The 26,792-nt window shown below is 33.9% G+C and overlaps 1 protein-coding gene across 5 annotated transcripts in view; it reads right to left on the reverse strand.

Annotated features, from left to right (window-relative positions):
* LOC138937439 (glutamate receptor ionotropic, kainate 2) overlaps positions 1 to 26,078 on the reverse strand; it is a 129,875-nt gene extending 103,797 nt beyond the window's left edge. For all 5 annotated transcript variants that reach the window (XM_070303740.1, XM_070303737.1, XM_070303736.1 and 2 more), the window contains exons 1-2: positions 25,243 to 26,078; positions 16,843 to 17,140 (exon numbers count right to left, since the gene is read on the reverse strand). In XM_070303740.1, the coding sequence (XP_070159841.1) occupies positions 16,843 to 16,915 (73 nt within the window). In that variant the 5' untranslated portion in view covers positions 16,916 to 17,140; positions 25,243 to 26,078. The remainder of the gene's footprint in view (positions 1 to 16,842; positions 17,141 to 25,242) is intronic.
* Between the last annotated feature and the right edge of the window lie 714 nt (positions 26,079 to 26,792).

Below are 26,792 nucleotides of genomic sequence, written 5' to 3' on the forward strand. Positions count from 1 at the left end.
AAATATGCTTCTGCGGTTCTTTTATTGATATTGTCAGCGTTCACTGCTTATATTTGGCACTATAAATTAAACAATCATTTATACGGAATAATTTATCAAAATATAAAAAAGTGTATTTTGTGTAATATAATTTTAATAAATCTTTTTCGACATTGAGAATAAAATATGGATATTGTAACTAATCGCACGTCGTTTCCTGGTAACCTTGTCGCATAAAAAAAGTATTGTGCATTTACATACTTGCTTTAATAATGATTAATTGATTCCATGCGGGCTAATCACGAATGTATGAATTCAAAGCACGAGGTAATAAATTAGCGCTAGATCCTTAGTCTCACTTGGAAAGCTACCAATCGACCGGAACTAATTAATTATAGCGGTGGAGGTGCGAGACGCAATAAATCGATTGTCGCACAGTTTCGCACTTTCATTATTGCCTCGATACTTTACTTTGCATCTAAAACTACCGTTACATCAATTTCGGGTGCTTAATTGACGACGGCGTTTGTAATTAAAAAGTATCGGAATGCAACTATATACGATGAGTTATCGATACGAACTTCAGAAAAAAATTGCGAACCGCGAGACAAATAGGAGCAATAGCGAGCATTGGCACGAAAATATTAGCTCATGAGGGGAAAATCAGTCGTTAGTAGCATCGTTTTCCATTAAAGCTCCCTGTCCCACTTATTATTTCCCTTGAGAGGAATATTTTTTATGCAAAACAAATATTTCTCTAATGAAAATAAAATAAAAAATATGGAGGAATTTAATTGTTTCCGTTTTAATTTAACATTTACAAACAATAATATGTAATACAAAATAATAAATTGCAATAATTAATATATATTTTTCATTATTTTTGTGCGCGAAGAAGGTAGATAATTTATAAACCTTATTAGTTATAGTTATAAAATTTTAAATGTAAATAAGCTTTTACTTCACCGTTATAAATGTTGATATATTATATAATATATGATCCAACATACGGGTAAAGTATAACGCTCTTGTAACAAAGCCGAATCGCGAACGGCGCACGCTGAGATAACGTGAATTTGCTGCTCACCGCTATCAGAGTTTCTCTCTATTTAACCGATTCTGCACGTATAGAAGAAAATGACCGAGAAACACGAAACGCCAACTCAGATGTGGAAGAGTCTGAGAGGAAACTGAGTTAATTACTTGTAAAAACAAGTAGAAACCGTTTGCGCTTTTCATGAGCAAAAAGTACTTTAGAATCTTTTTATTAAAATTGACGAGCAATAATTGCGGAATTACAGAATAAATTTTATTCTACAGAATAAATTTACCATATACACATACATACATATAGCACAGCATGCATTTGTTTAATAAATTTATAATTTGTAAAATTAGATGTGTGTATTTCAATTTTAATATCTTTTACAGTAAACAGGGAAGATTTATAATATGGATAATAAATGACTTTATTTATAATTTTACGACATTTTACGATATTACAGTTTTATTTATGTCGCACAGATCTTAGAATTGTAAAAATGTGAAAAGATTTCTTATATGATCGCAAAATACGCGTCTATTTTAATATGAAAGAGTTCGAAACGAACATCGAAGATTTATTGAAGGCTTCTATAATGACAACCGCACAAGAAGGAAGCAAGAAAATCTTCGATGCAGCACGTCGCCGGAAATTTAAATGCGAGTATCCGATAGGATGTTAGGATAGAAATATAGAACGCGAGAAAGAGAGAGAGAGAGAGAGAGAGAGAGGAAAAGGAAGATCGAACTTGGTCGAAATTAAAACGTTTCTTCGTAAATGTAAAGCGTAATTTAACTTTCTGAACGGTGGATCTCAAAGCGATAGTCGCACCCGAGCGTCTAATTATGGATTATACAGAAGACAGAAGACAATGGGAACAGGTGTTCACCGTGAGTAATCTCGAAAGCGAACGGTTTCTTCGATCGTCTTACCTCTCAATGCCGGAAAATCTTTGAGCGGAATAATATTCCGATAATCCGGCCAATCAACTTGAAGGAAAGCACCGTGCAAGCTGTAACTTAATAACCAGTATCTCAGAAACTTTTCAAGCTCTTATTCACGTTTTATAAAAGTGCGCGAAATTTTTATTAAATCATGCTACCGAGCTAATAAAAGGAGCTGTAATAAGAAGATACTCTAATGAAAACAGAAGCGGAGATATACATTATATCTGTTACAAGTTACTTATTTCGGAGAGAAATGAAATCATTGTCTGTATAAAAGTATAAAACTTTTATTTTGTAACGTGAGAATAAGCTAAGCAATGCAAATATTTAAAATAGTGATAAAAGAATTAATTAGATAGTTTATAGATTGCATGAAAAATTTTTTAATATTTTCCATCGATCGATTTCTTCAGCAAGAATCACAGATTATATAAATATGTATCTTGTACGACTTTTGAGACAAACGAGAACGCAGAAATACGTTTCGTTGGGATAAAAGAACCTTGGATTATCATCCTCTTGCGGCGAGGAAGATCCAGCAGCGAATTTCTCCATAAAAGTTGTTGGTAGTTGGTCAACTTGTTAAACGAAGTGAAGAAATGACTGCCATCGCGTAGAACGCACTCAAGCGACTTGGGTAAATAAAACATGGCGCAGGGTTCGACAGGCTGATCTCATCGCCGAAATGACTACTTCTTCCACACCCCGCCCGACAATATCAGCCTGCTAACCCTGTCCGTTCTGATGAAAATTCCGCTTTCGGATTCACAGATGCACATGTTCTCATCCTTATTATCTTGTTGATATTTACGTCATACAATACAAGTCGGGTGTAAATATCTTCGCGTAAATGAAATCGCACGGAGTTAAAATATTGGCTCATTCGTATAAATACTCGCGGATTGCAAGAGAGAAGAATTAAATAGAGAAAATACGATACTTTTCCATTTTCTTGCCCGTGAAAATCAAAATAGACGACATCTTCGTAATGCATTTGATAAGAATGATATTTATAGAAGCACTGTCCCCCCGTAGTGTTTTAATAGAGTTACGGAAAAATAAGATCGCGCTTTTCAGAACATTTTGTCATGACTTTCCGGCAAATTTATGTCCGTTGCTGTCCAATCCCCGATAAATCTGATCCTCTTGGAATTCCAGCTCTGATCTCTCAATCGTCTCCGGATGATAAATCGCGACGGAGGATACTTTGAAATATAATACGGTTACTTGTCGTCCGTTTTAGATGCGGAATCGTTTAGCCGCGTACGATTCGATCTATTGGTATTCGCGTTCTGTCTCTCGTGGAGTACTCTTGGGCACAAACGATCCACTCAGAAAATGGAGCGAAACTTGGTCATCTGGAGTACTTCCTCTTTGGTCGAGCACTATAGTTTGATGCATGCGACAGTCTGTTATAATTACTAGAATTTCAGGCACACAATGCGGAATAGTGACCTGTGCTTTACACGGATAACCGACCTCTTTAGCAATTTCATCTACCAAAGTTCTGCACATTCAATTTGTGTACGTAACATTAATTGCATCTGTCTGATTCTCATCTTGTATTAACAAATATACATCATTAACCAACATTTTGTTAGGCAAAATAAAAGATAGAATGAGATTCAAGGAAATCAAAGCGTGAAAAAGATATAGACCGCTTACTTTTATTAAAATATATACTAATTTAGAATTATTTTTGTTTTTTATTTGTGATAAATATAGAGGCAAGATTCTCCACAATTAGTCTAATGATAAATATTTTTCATAATTTTGGAAGATAAATTAATTTTTATCTAATATTTATTGATATTTATTATAACAACATATGTATATAAAACTTTACAAATGTAAGTTAAATTTGTGGATAAGTCTGCGATGCTGGAGATGCAACGGTTTCACGTCTTGCTACAAATGTTACAGACGCGATTTTATTTTTCTTTGTAACGTCGAGGACACTCGGGTCAGGCAGGCAGCCAGAAACTTACGGGAGAAAAATAGATAGTTTTGAAAAGTCGGTGGCATTTTCTGTCCCCTTTTTACAATGTAGTCTTTGCCCTGAGTATAACATTCTCTTTTATTATTTATTGAAGAAAATTATCATACACACAAAATTAATATATTAGCTATATCGTTTCTTTCCGTTTACAAAAATCACGGAAAATATATCTCGATAACTTCCTTTAAATCGTAAATGATAAATTTTATAAATATTTTTTTAATTTCCTAGTCTGTTTCACAGAAAAAGATTGAGAGAAATAAGAGAAAGATCTTACAAGGAGAGAGAGTACGTAAAAAATTGTTTATTCTGATTTATTTAATCCGAGAAAAATTCAATGATTTTTTATTTACATTTAAGATATGCCAATGAAGATTTGTACAATTGTAACAAATCTGTGAGCACGTTTCGCAGGGATTTGCAAATCTGGCAAGAGAATTCTCCCAGGAGGAGGATTACGCCCACCCGCATCTAGTTATCGAGTTAGGCCGGATTCGTGGTGCTTTTCGCTTTTCTCGCACCGATATTTTATCTCGCCGCCGTTTTTATCATTTCTCAAGTTCTAATGACTCCTCCTATGGCAATCCGATCAAGCTCGATGTTTATATATAGACGCATGGGATTATGACATAGACTTCTCGCATACACGCGTATATATCGTGTGCGCATTCGTGACCCCTGGCATTTCACGAATGTTCTCCACATAAAAGTCAGTTTTATCGGATTTGTCGCGACACAGAAGTCGCGGAAAAATTTTCGACGTATTTCACCATATAAGATTTATAGTCCCCAACGAATAGGATGCGACACGTATTCGCTGAAAAGACGACGGCAGAGAAAAAGTATTGTGTTTGCACAAATAATGATAATCTAAACGAAATCGAGAAGAGAGATTCTTTGTCTATTAAAATGAGAATAGTCTTACTTAATCAGATATTAATATTATTAACATTATTAAGACATTTTCAAATAAATTATGCCTATAAAATAACATTGAAAGACGTAGTAGTTTAGCATTCGAATTTTAAAAGTAAGATTTTGTTTCGCCATTTTTTGCAGCAAAAAAAATATGCATTATCGCAATTCTTTCTAAGCGGAAAAATTTGCACTTCATTCGACATACTTTGTCAGGCACGGACCATTTGCTCTAATATTGCCGTTGGTTATCGCGATAAGCAAAAAAAAAGCTTAAATTACGACAAACGGTTCGAAGGCGAGCCATGAAAAGTCTGGCGCCATCGTAGATTTTGGCCTAGACACTGCGACCCTTAACGCTATGAAGTAGAAGTCGAAGTATCTGCATTGGCGCAAGATACAATATAATATAGTATGCTGCATGCTGCATATTAGAGGACACTTCTGAATATCGTCGTACAAAATACAAGAGACAAGTGAAAGTCATTATCGATGAAAAGTCTTACCTTTTACGGAAAAAAAGAATTAGAAAAAGAGAGAGATATTTCGACGAAAGCGTTTTATTGAAATATATAATATGATTTACGTTCATGTACATAAAATAGAATTCTTCTTTCATTCTGAGTATTTCGCTCTTTCTTTTATCACTTTTTGCTATTATTTGTAAAAAAGACAATATCAAAAACGACCTGTACGTTGGTGAAACTTTGAAGTTCTATTCACAGATATACACTTTATTATTTTAAAAGTAAGTTTCTGTTCTTTGATATATTACAAAAATTTAGACCCTTAGCAGCGCCCTTGTACAATATAATTAACGTGTGGAAATTTTAAACTCTATACATTCATTATTTAGGGTAATAAAGCATTTATAAAAGATAAAAGATATTCTGTTTTCCGTTTATACATTTAATAAAATTAAAAAACAAATTAAATTAACTTTTTTGTAACAAAATAATAAATCGTAAAATGTGCGAATAATACTTATATTTTTAATTTAGATTTACTTTTAATTTAGAAATTGATAATTGTGTTTTTTAATATAAGTATATTAGCTTTTTAATATACTAGAAATAACATTTAATTAAATTTTTAATCTGAAAGGCTAATCCATTAGCATTATCTTTAACATTTTATCTATTGCCCCAATTTTAAAATACACACGATTTACTATTACGCTTAATTAAAATTTTAATTATATATACATCTCTGAAAAACTATCTTGTAATTTGTATTTATAATCTCTTTGTCGTGCAGGTTATCTTCATCGCTGTCTTTAACAAAGCGTTATACGACAATACGCATTCTGTTGAGAGTCGCGTCCCGCATGCGTCCTTATTGAATACAACTACAAACACCTTGAAAATAAAAAAAAAATGCTTCTCTTACATCGCAGACTAGAACGGATTTCTCAACAAGATTAGCTAGCTTTGTACAAGATCAGCAGAGTCAACTCTTAACCGGAACAAGCGAAATATTATACTTTCATCGTGAGATCATAAAAGAATTAAAATACACAACTCATAAATTAAATATATTAAAGAAATTATTTGAGATATTGTAATTATAAATAAAATAAAATAGCTGTTAATCAAGTAAAATGTATAAAAATATATTTTAAGTGAATTTAATATATATCATAATATTTAAATAATCTCCAAAGAGAGTTTCTCTCTTTTTTTTTCTCTTTCTTGCCTTATGTCTGAAATGCTCGAAAATTTCGACGCTACAAAACGCATCGGAGAAAATCGTTCTTTCATCGTTGTAAATTTTCCGCTGGCGATATTTACGCGCAATTGATTATCGACGAATTCACTCGTTAAAGCGGCGCGATGATGATGCGTTGCAATGCGATGCAATCAAGCGCGTTGCAGGATATATGTAGATCAAGGCCCGGTATGCCCATACTTATCCAGTAGACATATCGATATTGCAATTCAGCGTTTTGCGCCGACTTCGTATATCCGATTCTTTCGCCTTTTCCGAATACGCGTTTATTCGCACACGCGTATTCGCATTCGTATATATACTTGCGTCAGCGTACATGACTTTCGCATCCATGCATTACCGAGAGAAAGCAAGATATCGTACAAAGATATAGCTACAAGATTTGAGAAACTGCCGACGATGCTGGCAAATAAACACACGCTATACGAGAGATTCGTTATATTTATAATACTTGCATGAAAATTGTCGGATGTTTGATTATTGACATTCTGGGTCGAAATCTGAATTATGAATTGCGCCGCTCTCTATTTAGTTATGTATGCATGCAGAAAAAAATTTATTTCTTCTAGCTTATAAATATTAACGCATATTTAAACGCATTAATTGCGCTCATGTTAGTTTTTATACGCTTATCACCCCACGTATCGCGTTACATGTTTTATAGTTATACCTCACCTTCTTTTACACCGAGATATCAATAACTGTCGTTATGTTTATTTAAAAGATAAATCGATCGGATATCATTGCATTTTTCTTAATCTCACATTCTCTTTAAAAACGATCAGTGTTTAATCGCAATCTGCGAACATGTGAGCACATCATAATTCAATATTGACATATGCCATCAAATTCCTTATTACAGTTGATCAATAGCTTACATTGTGTACTCGATCTGTCAGTCATCTAACTTGAATAGCGACGTTATAATGTATGTAATAAAGTTACTTTAGTGTGCGCGTATAATTGAAATAGATTTTTTAATAGAACAGAAAAAAATATCACGTATTATTAAGAATTTGTTCTTACAAATCGTTTCTGCAAAATGTCCTGATCGAGGAAAAAATTTATTTCAAATTAACTACAATGTAATAACAAGCGTTCTATTTGCGAACAAACAATATTTAAAAACCATTCGTTTTGTCCTTCACAAATTTATTATCATCTTCCTAAAGTTACACAACCGAATATATATATGACAATGTCATATTCTGTACAATTACTTTTCGATCTGACATAATGCCGAAAAAAATTCGGGAAAATATCTGTTTCACCCTCTGAAGAATCTTCATTACTCGAAATTCTGCAAAAGCATAATTAAACATTGCGGCATTTTACCTACATGTCACAATATGTCCAAATTTCAAAAATCTAATTACACGAAAATGCTTTATCGGGGCATGATAAAAAAAGCCTTTATATGCTCCACTAAAGTTACTTTTAATGGGCAGAAAGATAGACCCATATTTAATATCCTTCTTTAATAGAAGGTTTCTTTTAACGAATATAAAAACGGAGAATACATGTATGAAAGATTCCGAATAATTATATGTACGAGTATAGTAAATATCCTTATATGTAAATTTCAAGTTTTTATTATACATGTATAAAATAAAATTAATAATCAATTATTTAATTTTTTTAATATTTATAGTTATAAGTTTCATTAAATCTTATCGTTAGTTTATTTATATTCTTTTCTTTATATTCTTTCTTTCTCTTCCTCTCTCTCTCTCTCTCTCTCTCTCTCTCTCTCTCTCTCTGTCTTTGGATTTTAGAATATTTATGTTTTTAAACATTTAAAAAATTTGTTAAGCAACAAATTTTATTTTTATCCGTAAAAATCTCTTGGTTTGTTTATAACCATAATAATGATTCTAAAAATTATAAGAAGCAATTGTATCGCGACAGTGGCATAGGGCATAGAGAGTGAATGATCACACATCGTAAAAAACAACGGATATACGGCAAACGACCGCACAAAACTGTCGACTCTTCCTTACCGCCTTCGTTTATCGTTCCCTGTATCATGTCAGTTCCTATTGCAGCTCATCTCGCGGTCGTGATAAATATGAATCAAACGCGTATGGAGCATGTTACCACGTTATATCATATATGTTTTACGTAAGCGCCGTAACGGCCGGTAAGAAATTCCGTGGGCATCCTACGATCGTACCTCAAGTACGATCTTCTGTACTTCTACTCGTCGCGAGAAATTGCAGTCACGGTCGTCAAGGGGAATATCATCCTCGGTGCATGCGCACCAAAGTATTTCGGATGCATGCATGTGTATGAAACGCCGCCGATCTTGCCACGTGATGAGTTATCTCGTTTCTCAAGCAATCCGTGCGTGAAAATCTTATTGTTGCGAGCACTCGAGCCAAATGGAAAAATCGATGCTCGAAATATCGCTATGCATTGAAGAAAACAAGTCTTGAGACCAAAGAGATACGCGAAAATACTTAATATAAAGTTCAACGAACATGCCACATTATCAAATAAATAGAATTTATCTTTCGCGATCGTCCTTAGAAAAATGAATCAAAAGATATCATCCAGCAAAAACGCAGAAAGTTTTCAATTTTGTGACCGTCCTTTGAGATAACAATCATTATTTTTATTTATTTTTATGTTTCTGGCGAATAAATATTTCTCCAAGCTGTCCAAATATCACATGCAGAACCAAACAGAATTCGCGTTTACGGGATTCACATATAATGTTTGTATATTTTCTATTCCAAAGATCTCATTCAGAAAGCCAAAACTTTCCGTTCGATGAAGAACTATGATGAGAAACGAGAACGAGTTAAAGCTGTTACTCTGAGAGATCTGTTTTGAAATTGGTTATCTTGCTACGTCTGCGAGCAATTTTTGCAAGAATATTTCTGCGAACGTAGCATCGAAGAAATATTGTCTTTAAAGTATCCGGTACGAGCTCTCTAACGTATATTTGTCACAGCATGCATTTGTATTGACTATTACAATATCAAAGTAATATATAAATGCATAGTATGCATATATAACGCCTTCGTTATTATATTTATAATACCTAGAGCGCTAACCAATGTTTAAAGTATATTTTTATCACCTTATACAGAGCATATTCGATTAATATATCGAGTTAACCTGTTACCTCGACAAAAGGCAAAATCTTTTTGCCATTTTCCGCTTTGCTTTTTACTACTTGGTTGAAATCATCGCGTTAATTTATTATATCTTTTAGTTGTGCTAATGTGCCAGCCGTTGCGGCACAAAAGTGACGCACAAGCGGAAAGAGAATTAAATGCGAATAAAATTATCGGTCGCGCGTTTTCATGCTGAGACACGCGAGTCGCAGCGCTATCGTACTCCAGGGAAATTGCGACGCGATGGTCGCTTGTTCACCGAGAAAATAGGGTACAGTTAGAAAACTCGTTACACACGACGAGCGGAAACGAAACCTGCAAGATGTCGAATGTAAATCGTGAATATGGTCGATATTAGAGTGAGAATGACAATTTAATCGAATCCTCATTTAACTCGTGTTGTTCTTTGCTGCACAACAAAACTGCAAATAGCATAGATAAAAAAATAATAAGATCTAAATAAATATCTTTAAATTCCGCCATTTAGCTTCAAATCAATACAAACAAAGGATATAGATTAAAGGAGAAATTAATAAAATATGAATGCGTGCTAATATTCCATTCAATTCCGTTTCAGATTATACGCGTGAACCGAGCAAAGGCGTAATCGCGTGTGTGTGTGTGTGTGTGTTTTAACTGTGGAAACGCGTACGCAAGCGCATTTTACAAACAAGTAATATTATATACGCGATCTTATCATCGCTTCATAACGCTTATTAACTCGAAATGTATCGCGTCGTATAGAATATACGCATTAATGCTCCCAAATTACTCCGTTTCCCAATTATTCCATTTCATGCTTAATGAATAATATCCTCCGATTTATGTTCGCGACTAATTTTATTTCTCCCATCCTCGCATTCTGTTTAATCTCCAGTTGCATTTTCTGAAAAGAATTTTTATATTTTCTTTTAATGTATAACGAAACACATACATACACATATATACCTACGTATACAAGATTGCTCAAGCGAAATTCAAATGCGAATTGAAAAGTTGCAAACTCACTTGATAGAATAAGGAACTACTTGATGCAAACAGTCTCGTTGAAAAAAAAAAAAAAAATTGCGCGATCGAAACTTTCCTGATAATTCTGATGATCCTTCAGGCGTTTCTAGCGATTTTCTGACCGATCGTTCTTTTCGTAAATGCGGAATCAAGCGTGGCAACGCGCGAGCCGAAACGACGAGCCGGAAGCAGTTATGTTCGTTGAAGTTCAGAAACGAGGATTCACCGACTGCGCCTCCTCGTCGATTCCTCGAGCTCGATTATCGACAAGCGTATGTTCAGGGAACGGAGAAATCGAGGGAAAAAGTATCTCGGAACGCGCGAAACGAGCGAGCGAGAATTTTCCGGTTCTTTATGGAAACTACTTAGACAAACGATAGGATCTGGTAGAGTCGCTTCAAGTAATTTTCACCGGGCTTTAATGGAAGAACTCGGTGCTGGTAGACGATAAGGATGCCTTATCGATCTGTTCGCCGAAGCCCGATGACTTCATCGGCACGCTGTCGTCGATTCCTTTCACCCTGTGCGCAAAAACTATGTCCCTTCTCTTCGCGCGGATCTCTTTTTATATCTCTCTTTACAGTATTACATCGTCTGTTGTAATTAATACTATGATATTTTAATCAAGCAATATTAATATTGTAATTTTACGTAATGTATTCCGCTTGAAGGAAATTCAGAAGCGTCGCGAAAAGATAATAACTTCCACATACGCTATCATCTCTTCACATTTCAACGTTGACGTGACATGCAATTTCTGTAAATTCTCGGCGACACAGACTTCAGTTCCAGTTTTATAATTTCAGCATGATAAAGAGAAATATGTATTATTATTATCATTATTATTATTATTATTATTATTATTATTATTATTATTATTATTATTATTACATATAAATATACATGGAAACAAATTAAATAAATATTTTTTCTGCTATTTTAATAACCGCGAAAAAGCTGCTCTATAATATCAATTATGAAAAATTATATTAAAATCATCATTCAGTTATTAACGTAACACGAAATATTCTCGCGATTATTGAATAAAACTCTTGTTTGCGAACAAGGATACTTTAAACTGCATATTTTTTTACTAAACTTTCAAGCACATTATGATTCTTTGTTGCGCGCGGACAAGTTATAAATCTTTAATAATGTCAACGCACGATGGCGATTTACTTTCTAAATAGGTTTCAGGAAGTTTATTAAGCTCGTCTCTATATATTCGCGCCTGCACAAGCGGAAGTTTTTTTTGCCATTGCTAACTTACAGGCGCTTACTTAATACTTTGCATGTGTACAGTTTTCACGGATTTAAAAATTTTTTATCCTCCTGTTGAGCGAGAGATTATAGACTTGTGATATCTTCAAAGTGCGAGTAACCGCGTCGATAATTTTTATATATGAGCGTAACGTTGATCTGTCACAGAACAATTTTGAAATCTAAATGGAATCCAGATTCCTCCTAAAAAATCATGGATTACGATTTTTGTTTGAGAATCTAAAAAGATTCAGATTAGATAATCATGTTTTAGAAACGTGATTTTAAGCGGGAAATCTAAGCAAGTCCCATTTGCTATCTCTAATGTATTTTTCAAAATTTCTTAAATTTCCATTCAACATTACAATTAAAAAGAATATTTAAAACGCTTTAGCCAAATAAAAATTTACAACGGGCCAATTAGCATTTATCCCAATTTTGTGAAAACTCTGAATTAAACATCTTTTATTTTACGATTAATAGCCGCAATTTGCAGGCTTTATATCCAGTCTGCATAGAAATTTAAATACAAAAAAGTCGATATGCTGTCTAGCGGTAAACATAAAACTAATATACTTTTATTTTTACTCTATTGAGAGAATTCAATAGTTACTATAAAAACGAAATTTCTTATCTGATTGCATTAAAATGTATCGTTTTTTTTCAATCTAATCTACCAAAAAAAGATGCGAATTTCCATACTTGTTTCTGTTTCGAATTTAGATCGAAAAGCCGTATTTGGAGTAAAAATGGAATTTCAAATTGGTATCGTAGTACAATAAATCCTTAAAAACTTACCTTTTAAAAAAAAAGGTAACAAAAGGCGCCAAATACACGCGCCAGTTATGAAAAACTGTTATATGTATTTGTAAATTAGTGTCTAATAAATTGAGGCATTCTAATCAGAATCTGTGACTGTATTTGGGAAAAATTTGGAAAATTTTTACGCGGATAGCGAAATACGTAGTGCAGCTGTGTAATTTACGACGATTCATGAACTCGCATTTGGAAAATGTGTACGCTTTGTAGATACCTTGGATAACAATAGAGGGAAAAGCAGTCGTAGAATTGCAGTCTCACGTTTCTCTCATGCGTAAATTCGGTAAAACTCTTATTCTAAGAAATATTTGGAATTTCATAGAGCCTCGCGTTTACTTAAAGCGCGAAAACATTGCGTAGTCATATTATAAAATTTTCAGGCTCATACGATTGCTATAAATTGTGCAAACTTTAATGAGGAGAATGCGTTATCTAAAAAGAAACGACATAAATTTTTATTGAAACTGCAAATTATTCATCGTATTAAATGAAATATGTCATATCCGCGAAAATACTTGTCGTAAATCTTTCATGACAGTTGATTTAGCATTGCATACGCAAATCGTATCGGTCCCACTTCACGGAAAAATACGAGAGCGACTGCATTTACAGTCCCATCCCAGCGCGGTGTTTGCTGAAGATATCTTGATCGTTATCGAGTATTCGCGCTCCCGTGACCTTTTTCTTTTTCATCATTTCCGCTTCGCGATGTCATTCGGGATTACGTTAATCTGCTCTTCTCGCGCGTGCGTGCATCCCAGGTCTAAAAATCAAAGTAAACAAAGAAATTCTTTGCGAAAACGTTACACAGTGATATGAATATCACGTATTGCCCTGTATACCTGTATCCATATATCATAATTTATTGCATATAATGTTGGTGCTGTAACTAAAGTGCCCCTTTTATCGTTTTGATTTCGAGAGTAGAGAACCCAGCTTAATGATATTCTCTTAGAGCATAGATGATCGAAAATTGGCACGCGAGATATGGGCGTGCAAATAATAAAATTTATGATCATATCTGCCATTAACAGTTTTCAGCGCAATATTAAGTGACTTGCATTTTGATCGAATGCGACGCATGATGGGCGCGTATCGATCGTTCGATAATTTTTTCAGAAAGTTATATTTTCACAATAGGTATAATAATATAACCAATCTTTCTCCTGGTGCGCGCAAATGTCTGTTTTTCGAGAGGATTATCGATGACTTGCGGTTATTTCGGAATAATATTATTGCATAAAGTTGCATAATCGTATACGAGAAAATTAAGTAGTTTAATGTTAATGAAATCATGAAAATTAAAAAAATTAAAACACTTTTGAAAGTACGATTATAACGTGTTTATCTTGGAAATCGTCTTTTTATAATTTAAAAAAAAAAATAAATAAACGTAAGTTAAGAAAGATACATGAATAAATATGTCAATAAAATATGTGAAAAAAATTTGTATACATATTAATAAACATATCAAGTTTGAACAAAAGTTTGACCATATTCATATTTAAAATGATTCGTTGAGCATTGATATATGTAAAACAATTTCATTGAATTGTGATATAGAGTGGAGATCGTTAACAGTCCATTGGCCATAAATGTATTAATGACATTTCAGTTTTGTTATATTAATTGTATGATATAAATATTTTTCAATACTTTTGAAAAACAACAATTTTATTTAACGAGTTGTGGAAAAATATGAAAAATGTAATAAAAATGTCTACAATAAATAATAAAATACGATAAAATATAAATAATAAAATAACAAATAAAATTATTATATGTACATTATATGTATATGTATATTTATAAATTCATAATAATTGATATTTTTCGTTATTTTCTTCTAATATTTAGTTCTATCATTATCTCAAAAATGTTTACACATTTGCGTTTAGATCCTAAGAGACAATACATTTTTTGTGTGTGTGTGTCTATATTATCAATAAACATAATTAATTATATAATCTGCTTTATATTTAATAAATATTAAATACAGATATTTTGTGCATATTAAATGAGTCTTGTATTATTTATTAATTCATATTAGAAGAATTTTATGATTGATGAGGCAAAAGAATTTTAAATCAATCCGTTCTCTTTTTTTCTCGGTTATCTATAAAAATCTTGAAAAAGCCATTTTATCTTTTTTATTACTGAAAGATGCAGAGTGAGTTTTTTACTTTGCATAACGAACCGTACACGTATCTATTATTCGGGGAAGAGTCATGTAACTTCTATTTCCGAGATTACTACATATGATATCTATGTATGCATGCACTATTATAATTCAAAATTTTTTTCATTTTCTCTCTTTTTTTTGTTTCTTTTGTAACATGCATAAAAGGAAAGAATTAATTTTTCCCTTGGCACCACATGGCCGGCTCTAATTTATTTAGCGTAGTCCTTATTTTTACGTTCATGTTCGCAACTTTCCAACGCGTATACTATGTGAGTAATAGATATTTCAATTACGTTTCCCAATGCGAGAAAGATTATGATAGTAGGCATGAATACATAATATCCCTCGTATTTTCTTTGCGGTCTCGCGATCTCTCAGAGATGCGCCGTGTTTCGAGATGCCGAGAAGAGGATTCCTGGTCTCCCCGGGGACACCTTATTTTCTTTCGGGTTCCCCATTCGTCTCATATAAGACGCCCGCGCTCCGTCTGACAAGTCCCGGTTCGCTTTATTCTCTTCATTCTCACAACGACATCATAGGAAATTGCGGACAAGTTTCCCTCGAGGTGGTTGCCCCGCAGAAGTTCAATCAATTAGATCGACGGAAAACTTTCCTGCCGTCAGACTTAACTGGCGAGCAACGACAGCAGCCTCGAGCTCTGCTCTCGCGTCGCCTCGTGTTACGTATGTGTGCTTGTGTATATCTATATATATGAATAACGTGATGTATACACAGGACGGAGTCGAAGCTCGGCATCCTACGCACGGACACGTTTGCTCTACACCCACGCGAATGCCTTCGGAATACTAATAAGGCTCCTATACTGATAAAGTCGCGAGCGGGGGCGGTAACAGGTGAACATTCGATCCCGGCGCGCTGTACTTAGCGGCTTGGTACTCTGTAATTCCGAATCGCGGTGCATCTACCTGTCGCGGTGGAGTATAATCACCCGGCGGAAAGTTTCGGCCAAGTTCGCGACCTATGATGCGGAAAAAGTTTACAGAGAAGATCGAAGCCTGACGAGACTGATTTGCGACTGACTGACTTGCTGCGGCAAGTTCGCAGAGACTGAGACACGTGAGAAAACTTGTGTGCTGCTACGCTGTTCTACAAGACGTTTCAACGCGAGAACATTTAAATAATGATTCTAATAAAAATTTATTTATTATTTTTGATATATTACATATCAAAATTAAATAAATAAAAACATATATATATATATATATATCCTATATAATTAATAAAGATAACATTTTGTTATTTCCCTGGCAATGTCATCTTTTCTGAGATATTTAATTCGTATCACGTCCACGTTTGTTTCTCGTTGTCGCAAGCTCGCTCGTTTGCTATTGTATTTGCGCAAAAACCATAGACAACGTAAATCTTACCATAAAATTGACAATTTTACGTGGATGACCGATCTAATTGACAATCCAAGAGTGAACTACGCATAACGGCAGTTCGCTTTTTGTACTCTGACAGCCTGTGATCAACGAGATACGCGAAAACCATAAGTCACAAGGAAATGTCAATAAAAATAAAAAACATCTCGTGTTATATAACTTGCAAAAATATTTTTGAAGCATAATAGCGTATGATTTTGACAAGAAAGAGTAGAATGACAAATTTTCGATTCTAAAATTTCATATAATGTTTCGTGAATTTTTAGTAAATTAACAATTGTTTTTGACAGTTATTTTATTTAATAGATACTTGACTGTTCATTAAATAATCAAGTTAGAAGGCGAATTACATGACGGAACTATTATAAATCATAGTAATCGAATTTTGTTCACCTAAATAAGATAAAAACTAACACTAATGTACAAATTGATACTCACCGATTCTAATGACCGGCGGCAGCGACATGGCAGTGGTGATCGAAATAACAATTATGGCGAACAATAATGCCATCGTGTCCGACGTGAAAAGAGTTCGCACTTGGACGGCTATGACATCGTTCGTGCGGATTTCCCGTAAGATAAAGCTCAATAAAGAAAAGAAAAGGAGGAAATCATAGATATACGCGAGATTTCTCCGCTCTCACCGACACTTTAACACCGAACTACACATCCTCGAAGACTCGTCGCACGTCGGAGAGGATTCTTAGATGACCATTATCTTCCGTGCGGGCACAATCTGAAAATAGAAACCGGAAACTTGAAATATAATACCAGGGCGAAAAGCGTTCAAATAAATCACAAGCTCGATGTAAGATGATATTCATTTTTATAGATAAAAAATGGAAAGAGATTGAAAGAGCAGTAGATTAATTTTAATAAATGGCAAAAATTGTCATAACATAAAATCAGGGCCCAAATAGATCAGTGCAGTGATATGCAATCAGCCGTAGGCTATTTTCTCGCTGGAAAGTTAATTGCTAAATGGTTGGCACGATTCTGTACAAGTGCGTTTCTCGAAAATAAGAACCGGTAAGTTGCTGTATTTATAATTGCCATTCAAAGCGAAAAATATACGGTTAGAGATGCAATTTATTAGTATTTATTAAATCTAATTCGAATTTAAATATCTTTGATTGTTGGTAAGAGCATCTTTTAATTTTTGCTTTTGTATTTTTAATTTTTATTTAAAATAAGTATGTTTAGTTTTACATATATACATACATACACGCACATAACACGCACGCACGCACGTACACACACAGCCGTACAGAAAGAAAGTGACTAAATAATATATATTAAAAGAAATAAATTTGCTTGATTAATTTAACCTTAATATATATATATATATATATATATATATATATAGAGAGAGAGAGAGAGAGAGAATGTTTTATTTTAAGTGATAATAAAATTAAAATAGAAAAAAAGATACTATTTTCTTTTCTTAAGATAATTTGCACAATAATGTTACTTTGTATATTACACACGATATCTCTACACTTTAAAAAGAGATTGCAATTTAGACAAGGTTGGGAAACTGCTTTACACTTTTTAACGTAATCGCTATAGTAGTACATCAACACTGTTGGAACCAAGGTCTAGTTTACTTTTATTTGCGTCAGACCTCGAAGAGGGCGAAAAAAAGGATACGGTCTCCGGAGTGAAATCGCGTCATGGGTTCGCGTTTCTGCTCTCGGAGGTGCATTTTCCATAGAGGAGATGGAAAAAAAGGGAGCCTGGCTTTTAACCTACTCGGTAGATACGACCTTCTGCCGTTACGTCGTCGAAGATACTAAAGGGGAGAAGAGAGATAGGGAGAAAGAGAGAATCTCTTTCTTTATTTCGGAAGCGATTCGGGAGGAGTTTTTCCGTCCTGCCATGATAATGTCCCCCCTTGTCACTGACTCTATCTCAACGTACACACACCTACCCCATTGTGTCGCGCGATGACTTTGATCGCTCTAGCGCGACAAACAGAATTCGTATGTACTGTATTTAAAACTGCGTTACGAGAGAAAAAATGTGGTTGAATCAGGTGGAATTTTCTCAACGCGCGGGAGAATTTTCTTCCATCTTAACGACATTTCGCGAGAGCAAATTACGAGGAATGCCGCGAAGAATATCGAGAGACATAGGTTAGAGACAGCCATAATTTCCTTTGTGAAATAGCTGACATTGGAGTTTGCGAGCGGCTCGGAAATTTCGATTCCGCACTACGTCTCTAATCACATCCATTATTTTCTCAGTCCACAATTAACATTGTTATAGTATAATGTATACTGGCGCAACAATTTGCGCTTTCTTAATCTCTGCTAATACTATATGTATTAACTGTTGAAATATTTCGTTGGCAATCTGCTAATATCATTGTTATCTCGCTGATAAATGTTTTAATGTGCATAGAATTATTTATTATTCACGCAATTACCTATTTTGCCAGTAATATCGATATATTTACTTGATTATATACTGGCGCAAGCTATTGCGTGGCCGTTGATTATTAAACACATGAATACGAATTCAATTACATACATTGTTACATACCGATATCCGATACAACATGCCGTTCAAATAATGTGAAATTCGATCGCGTAGTCCGCATCACCCTCTATCCACAAATGACGGAGCTAATTGACTTTGTTTGATAAATTGTTATAGATATTAATTGTCGTTAATTAAAAGTCTTGATATCATACTACGTGAACTCGCATCGAATTCTCATCGTAGGTTACGCTATACAATCCGCGCTGCACGTATGATGTGCAAAATAAATCGAATCGAAAAGTGAACCGGGAAGGCAAGCGCTCGGTGCCAATATTTGACGATCGAAAAACTATCGTACGAATAAACACGCTGCTCTATTCATTGAATAGAGGCACCCTCCTATCTGGAGCGATGGTTCTCGACCGATGTTTTGGTGTCGATGCCGCATGCGACTCACGCTTTCGCCATTAGAGTTAGGGTAAACGGATTTCAACTAACCCAATTTAGTCTGCGGGGGTAACTTCTCCCTCTCTCCCCCCTCCCATCTCTCTCTTTCGCTCTTTCTCTCTTTGTGCGTTTGTTGCCAGGTTTTAAGCACGCCGCTCAATTACATAGGTGTATCCGCTGCGTTCAAAACGGCTTTCTTTTTTTTTTATTTATGTTATTTATCCTCCGCCCCATCGTGACTCCTTACGGCATTTGCTCTCCTTTTCCTCTTTAGAGTTCTCTTTAATGATTCGAAACCGGATTTTAGCGAAACCGTCGCGCTCTACATACACAAATCGTCGCTCTGTTAAAAATTTATCCAACGCAACGAAAATATATATAATATTTCGAAATTATGCGCATTTTTTTGCAAACATTACAACGTTGAAATTTGCACAATGAAGGAACATTATGAGAAATTATAAGCGCGAGAGAGATATTTTACAGGCATGAATTATTTTTAAAATTTAAAGCGCAGATATATTCTTTAATGTATACTTTTTAAAATGTGATTATTACCTAGAGAAAACAGTTTTATTTTGCTAATTAAAATTATTTATATAATGGATAAATATAAAATAAATGAAAAGATAAAATAAAATAAATTAATTAATAACAACAAAGATTTTAACAAATGTTGATTTTTTTTTTTATATGCCATTATAAAGATATACATGGATTATTCGCTGAGGGGCGCTTATTTATTACGGTGACAGTTTAGAGAATTGAATGTACGTTAAAGATAAGACGATATTCACGTTTCTTTGCAATGGATAACATTCCGCATGAGTGCTCTTTATTGTCAATAAAAACCACGTCACTTCCGCTCTTCTTAGGTTTTACGATCGAAAAAGATTAATCGGTAGAGAGGATAACATTTTAGATCGTAAAAAAACGTTGGCAACTATATGATTATGCAAGAGTTTATATTATTTTTCTCACCTTTTCTGCAATTATTTAATTTTACGATTTTATATGTCCGTTGCATTCTCGTGCAAGAAATAACTTTAAATGTGTGTATTCGGTAATAAAATAATTGAAGAATATATGTCGTCATTCTCTTAAACACTTTACGGGATGCAGCTTCAACACGCAAAATGTTCGTAATAAACGTGCTTTTAGCTATAATATTTATTATCGCACCATTAATTCCCGTTGAAATGAGATGACAAATGTCAACAGTATAGAAATGATTAAATGACATTTGAGATCATTGTTTATTAGAACTAATGTTGCTTATTATATGAAATATGCAAATTTAATCTCCTGTTAAAATGCTTAAAACCATATCTGCATAATATGCAAAGACATGAGATTTTTTGGCTGCAGACGAAAAATGTAAATATACTAATTTCGCGATATCATTAGATTGATAGTCGCTTCGTTAATTACGCACGATGTACAACGGACTGTTAAATTATTATTATATTATATAATATTTGCCGTAATATGTTTTAAATGTTTTCTCTAATAATGTATTTAATTTATTAAAGTAACTTTAAATGCGTTCTATTTTTATTTGGTCATAAAATAATTACTTGGCAGTAAAATAAAAAGGGATATATATCATCATTTTCAAACATTTTACGAGTTGCGGTTTCACCGCGAGGACTTAAATAAATCAATTTTATTATGAAACAGAGCCACGAGAGAGAAACAGACTACGTTTACACGTCACCCCCTTAATCGAGTTTAATAATTCATAGTTTTAAAACTGGCCAATTATAGCTATTTCTTTGAAGAATAAAATGACTATAATTAGCTAGCCTTAGAACTACCGATGTTATTAAATCCGATTAAGGGTGATGTGTAAGCATAGTCATAGATAAGCAAATTAATGTCGTGCGATACGAATCGCGATGTCAAAGGTTTCAGAGTAAGAATCGAAGCGTATTATAGAGGAGCAATCAATCAATCAGATTTAACTTCCGTTCCCTCCTTGTTTCATTTTCTCTCGCTTCGCGAGCGAGACCACAATAAATTTCTAAAAATTATCGAAGCGCAAGGGTAGCGTGTAATCTATGTCGCGTCAACGATACATTGCCCCACGGATGAATGCTCGGTGGGCGGTTGCGCGATTAATAATGCGTGCGACGATGTCAGCGAGAATTTCATAACTTCCACATTTGAGAAGATTCAGGAGGAAGGTCGATGCGCGCTGTAGCTGAATGAGATTTAACGATTACATAACGAAGAAACTGGTAAATGTTTAATCAATAACTTTACCATCGCGCGAGACACATATTTGTGACGTGCGAGGATAAATAGATCTACGAGAAAGTCAAAGAAATTAATTTTGAAGTTACATATTATACAATATATAGCGTTCACGATTATGCAATCTCAGCTCTAACAAATGAGATTTTTCAGGCAATAATTGCAATAATTTTTGCTTTTTTTGATCGAAAAGAATTTTTTTGATAGAAAAGATGACAGATTTTAAAATACAATTGTTGTAAATGTTTTATATTTTTAAGAAAATTTTTTTACATTAATAGTGTTTTTAATTAATATACACATTTTACATGTTTCTTTCATCATGATTGCAGCAAAGAGAGACACAGACTATCAACAGCTGTGTGAAACGTTTAAAAGCAAATGCAGATTAGAAAATTGTGAATTTTCAACACGTAGCGTCGCTTTCAGGAAACGTGCGCCTCGGAAACGTCATTTATGTCGTGACGCGAGACGGAAAAAGAAATAGAGAGAGAGAGAGAGAGAGAGAAGGAAGTCGTTTGACGAGCGCATCTTGTTTGTCACGATTATTTCAGAATAAGGTGTTCAACGCGTGCGAGGTAAGCGACTCCGAAGGTCGGGGAAAGGCGCGAGGGATACTTAAGGTATTAGGAAAGAAGAGTTGAAGAGACGCGTCGTTATACTACACACCGTGTGATTTTATCGTATTATACAATCCACACGTTCCACACGCGCGCGAAACCCACCCTTCACGTGGAAGCCCGACGAAGCTCTTCGGGGAGCTTCTCTTTGCAAATAGGAAGTAAGCGCGCGGCAAAAGGGACCGGCGCTCGGCGTAACGTATCCGTTTTCAACTGAAAATGTGCAAAACGCAGCATCAAAAGTGCTCGTGACTTTTTTCAATTAAAACATAGCGATTCGTAACGAAACGATTCCAGGTAGTTTCATTAACCTGCGAATTTTACTCGGGTGTTTTTTTTTATAAAATAACATAAGTAACGAGAAGAAAATTGAATATATTATAGTATTGATTTATAATAATCTATTTATAATTCTAATTTATAAAAGTTTATAGCAACGAAATAAAAACGTAAATTATTAATATGCTGTTATGCATATTTATTTATATGTATATATAATATATATCGCAAACAATGCAAAAAGCATTTTTAATTGAGATGTATTATACACAATACATTTTTCAGTTCTCATCACTTAATTGTATATCCTAACATATTTTACTTCTTGTTCGATCGAAAAATATTTATCCAAATTACGATGTACAGAGAACATGATATGTTTTCTTCATTAATTTTTTATTATATTTTTTGTTTTGTTTCTATTATATTATATTATTCAATGTATGTACATAATGTAAAAATAAACCTTTTATATTGTCTGCATAAATTTACATAGTTTATGTGAACGAAATGAATTCTCATTGGTATTAATCAAAATTATTCATCATACTCGTTGAGTGAACTTATTAAATGCGAGATCTATGCATATGAAATACGTTTATGAATTATAATATATACATTCCGAATACTGTATATGATTGCCATAAATAGATCATTTAACTTGTAATTAAATAATGTATTTATGCATAATGTATGTATCTAATATTTAAATTTAAAATAAGAACACACACAAACATATTTGTAATTTATCCCTTAAATAGATTTAAACATATTAAACGTTCAAAATTTTACACGTACGTTAAATTTTCTTTGTTTGCTTCTCGTTGATATATCCAATGAAACAACTATTATAAATGTTATAAAAAAATTATTCACAACAGTTTAATAAATTTATATGAGATTTGTGTGAATGGAAGCTGCTCTAATTAAATAAAAAATGATATTTATAACATCAAAAGTGACATAATATTTATAAGGTATAATACTCTCTCCCTCTTCTATCAGCATAAAAAAAAACAAGTAAATGATAATGATGTTAATATTTTATTGCAAATAAATAATAATTATTTGATCTAAATTTGAGATTTAATTCGATTAATTTGATTACATAACATGTTTGAAAAATAAGATAAATGTTTCAAAATCAAAATATGATGCTTACAAACCTTTCACAAAATTCCGAAAAAAATAAAAAATCAGAGATAAAAACAATAAAAATAAAAAAATAGATCAAACAACTTGTTAAAAATGATTTTGAAATTTCATAATATGTGAGAGATTCCTGTTGACATTTATATGAAATTAAAACAGAATTATATAACGCAATGACATATATAATTGCAAATGACAAATATACAGGAAAAGTAAAGATAAATAAATATTGTAATTAAATTATTAAAATAAGAAATTAAAAATGTTGACAATTTAATCAAGTGCGATGAGAAAATATGTCTTAGCGAATATAATTAAATTTTATGTAGCTTCATCTGGCAATGCATAGAGTGCATACAGAATGAGAGAGTAGAAAAGAAAATAAGAGTGAGAAACAGAATAGTAGAACGAAGGATATTTTAACCGTCGTAAATTGTTTATTAATTGTCATTTGATCGGAAATTGCCTAGCATTTGCGGCTATCATTACATTTTGAATTGAATCGTATTATAACAATGTTAACACGCTTAATCAATGGGATGTTGTGATAATGATTATGATTAATGACTGCACCTCGACGTCTATTATTCTAGACCACATGGATTAGCAACGATTTCATTTCCAAGCAAATGATGAAAATGGGAAAATCGAACATATTTACCCGAAAGACCATTCTAAAAAATCCATCGTTATATATATTTCGTATGTATGTGTGTGTGTATAGAGAGATATGTAATATATTAATAAATATAAAATATTTTCTGGCAAAGAAAATAAACAAAATTTGTATAAATCTAAATTACAATAGATTAATATATAATTATAATATTCGCGAAATTTATTTAAAAAATGTTAAAATGAATAATGGAACACACGCATATATTTACACAAGCACGTTTTGTAAGTTATAAAAATTCGTGTAATAAATAAATTAATTAAATCAAAACTAAATATTAAATAATGAATTACTTTAATGTTGTCATAATATGAACTTTCTCAAAGATAATTTTTTATTAATTATTAAAACATTTCTTCAAAAGTTGTAAGACTTGGTATCATGGATACGTATCCTCTTTAAAAAATTCTATAATACTAAAATCTCGTATTTATGAACGCAATTCTGCCAGGCTTTTGAAAAATTTGCGTGTTCGTTAGCAAGGCTGACAGCCATGAATTATGTGCTTTTCGATATTGTACTAATACTATTTATTGCCCTCACTCTTTTTATTGCAGCACCACTTTCGTGTATGTATCGTATATGTACATATTTGAAGTATTTCGGGATGAAATAATTTTATCGGCTAATTTTAAAACTAGTTATGGGATAGAAAACGCCGTATGATTTTCAATTGTGAACGTTTCAAGATCTATGTAAAAAAATAATGAGACGTGCAATTAATTATTCATCTTTTTTTTGAAGATGGTATCACAGATAGGGTTACTGTTGTTAGCCGATAAAAACTGCTTCATATTATTTTTCACTTAAAATTATAAAATCATCAAAGACTTTGTATTTCCTCTCGAAATACCTTACGCATGCATTTTTCCATACTATCCAATTTTCTCGATACAATAACTGGTAACTTGAGATAACACTCACGCGCGTCTATGCGACGTAGAAGGTGTCGACACACCTCACGAGTCTCGTCCTGCACAGCATGATCGCCATCGACAAATCTCACGTTGAAAAGACGAGACCCTTCTCTCACTCGCTCGAGTCGATTGAGGACCGGCCGACGATGCTCTTAACATTCCAATGCGTCTCCTTTAATCCTCGATGTGCTCCAATATCCCTGCATTTTGCTCATATAGAGTTACCTCGATCCTTCTCGCATGCTCGAACGATCGAATCTTATCGCGTTTTTCCCGATTTTTATATCGCTCGTTCATTCCTCACTGCTAGGAGTATGAAAATCCACGTCTTAGTCGCCTTATCGATATATTCGTGTCAAAGCGTTCTTAAAAAAGATGTATTCAAGAATCCGCGCTTGTCCAATGACAGAATCTCTATCGTTGAGATTTACAACGCATATCGATCGATACTCTTCTTTCGGAAGATCACAAAACTCGAGCAGTTCGACTTGCGAGATCGGAACACGGTTTTTTCGAGATTCAAGTCTCCTTTCAACCGAGACACAACATCATTCATCCGTACGACGAAAACTCTCGCCTAGTTCAGCGCACATCGCGATCATCGTTGCTCGTCGAAGAATCTCGAGATCACGAGAATCGATTGTCGAATATCCGATCGTCGAACGATTCGAAGCATTCCGGCTTCGAAGGCTTCCTCGCGGCCTTCTTCGGTGGAACGTCGAGCTTCTTCGCGGTCACGCACTAGGTCACGCGAGAGTCCTTCCGACCGGCTTGCGAGAACATCCACGCGAGACGATGACGAGAATCACCCCGTTTTACGTACGCGCGGTCCGACGATCGCGAGAGACGCGCGGGCACTGGCTGCGCGAGAACTTGCCGCCACCCCCGGACGAGTGCGCGGACAGCCAGTGTGGGGTAATGGGTGGCTTTTGAGGGTGGCTCGAAAGGGGTGGCTGTACGATGGAGAGATATATATATATATATGAGAATGAGGAAGAAAGACGGAGACGAAGTCAGATAGAGATACACTCACACACAAAGCATGTAAGAGAAAAGGATGACGTGCACGAAACACAGGGAATCCTCCTTCGACATTCTACGCAAATGCTGAAGACAATCCCGTGGAAAAGGGGGGCCTATCTCCGTTTATCTGGGTTAGCGGATTCGCGCGACCTTGACCAGCATCACGGTGATACTGTGTAATTATCAATCGGAGGTATATAAAGTACGATCGAAAGTTCGTAAATAACTATCTTTAAATAGAAATCGATTAGTGCGCTCTACTCTTCGTTAAGAAAAAGAAAATACTTTAAATTAAATTAATAAATATATAATCTTCATTCCTCCTCTCTGATTTTTTTGAAACTTAATTTGCGAAAGTTTATTTCCAACTATTTTTAATTAAGAAACTTGGTGCTTCAAGAACAGATTTATTTCAAACTAGGAACTTTGAAACATAAAATTTTAGCAAAGAATGATATTGAACTAATGTATAAATCAGAGAGACTCGCCGCGATATTGTTTCTTGTTAAAAGCTTGCTGCGAGAAATCTAGTTG

This window comes from Polyergus mexicanus, unplaced genomic scaffold (genome assembly GCF_030449975.1).
Source record: "Polyergus mexicanus isolate NDT 795.1 unplaced genomic scaffold, iyPolMexi1.0 SCAF_11, whole genome shotgun sequence".
Classification (NCBI taxonomy): Eukaryota; Metazoa; Arthropoda; class Insecta; order Hymenoptera; family Formicidae; genus Polyergus; species Polyergus mexicanus.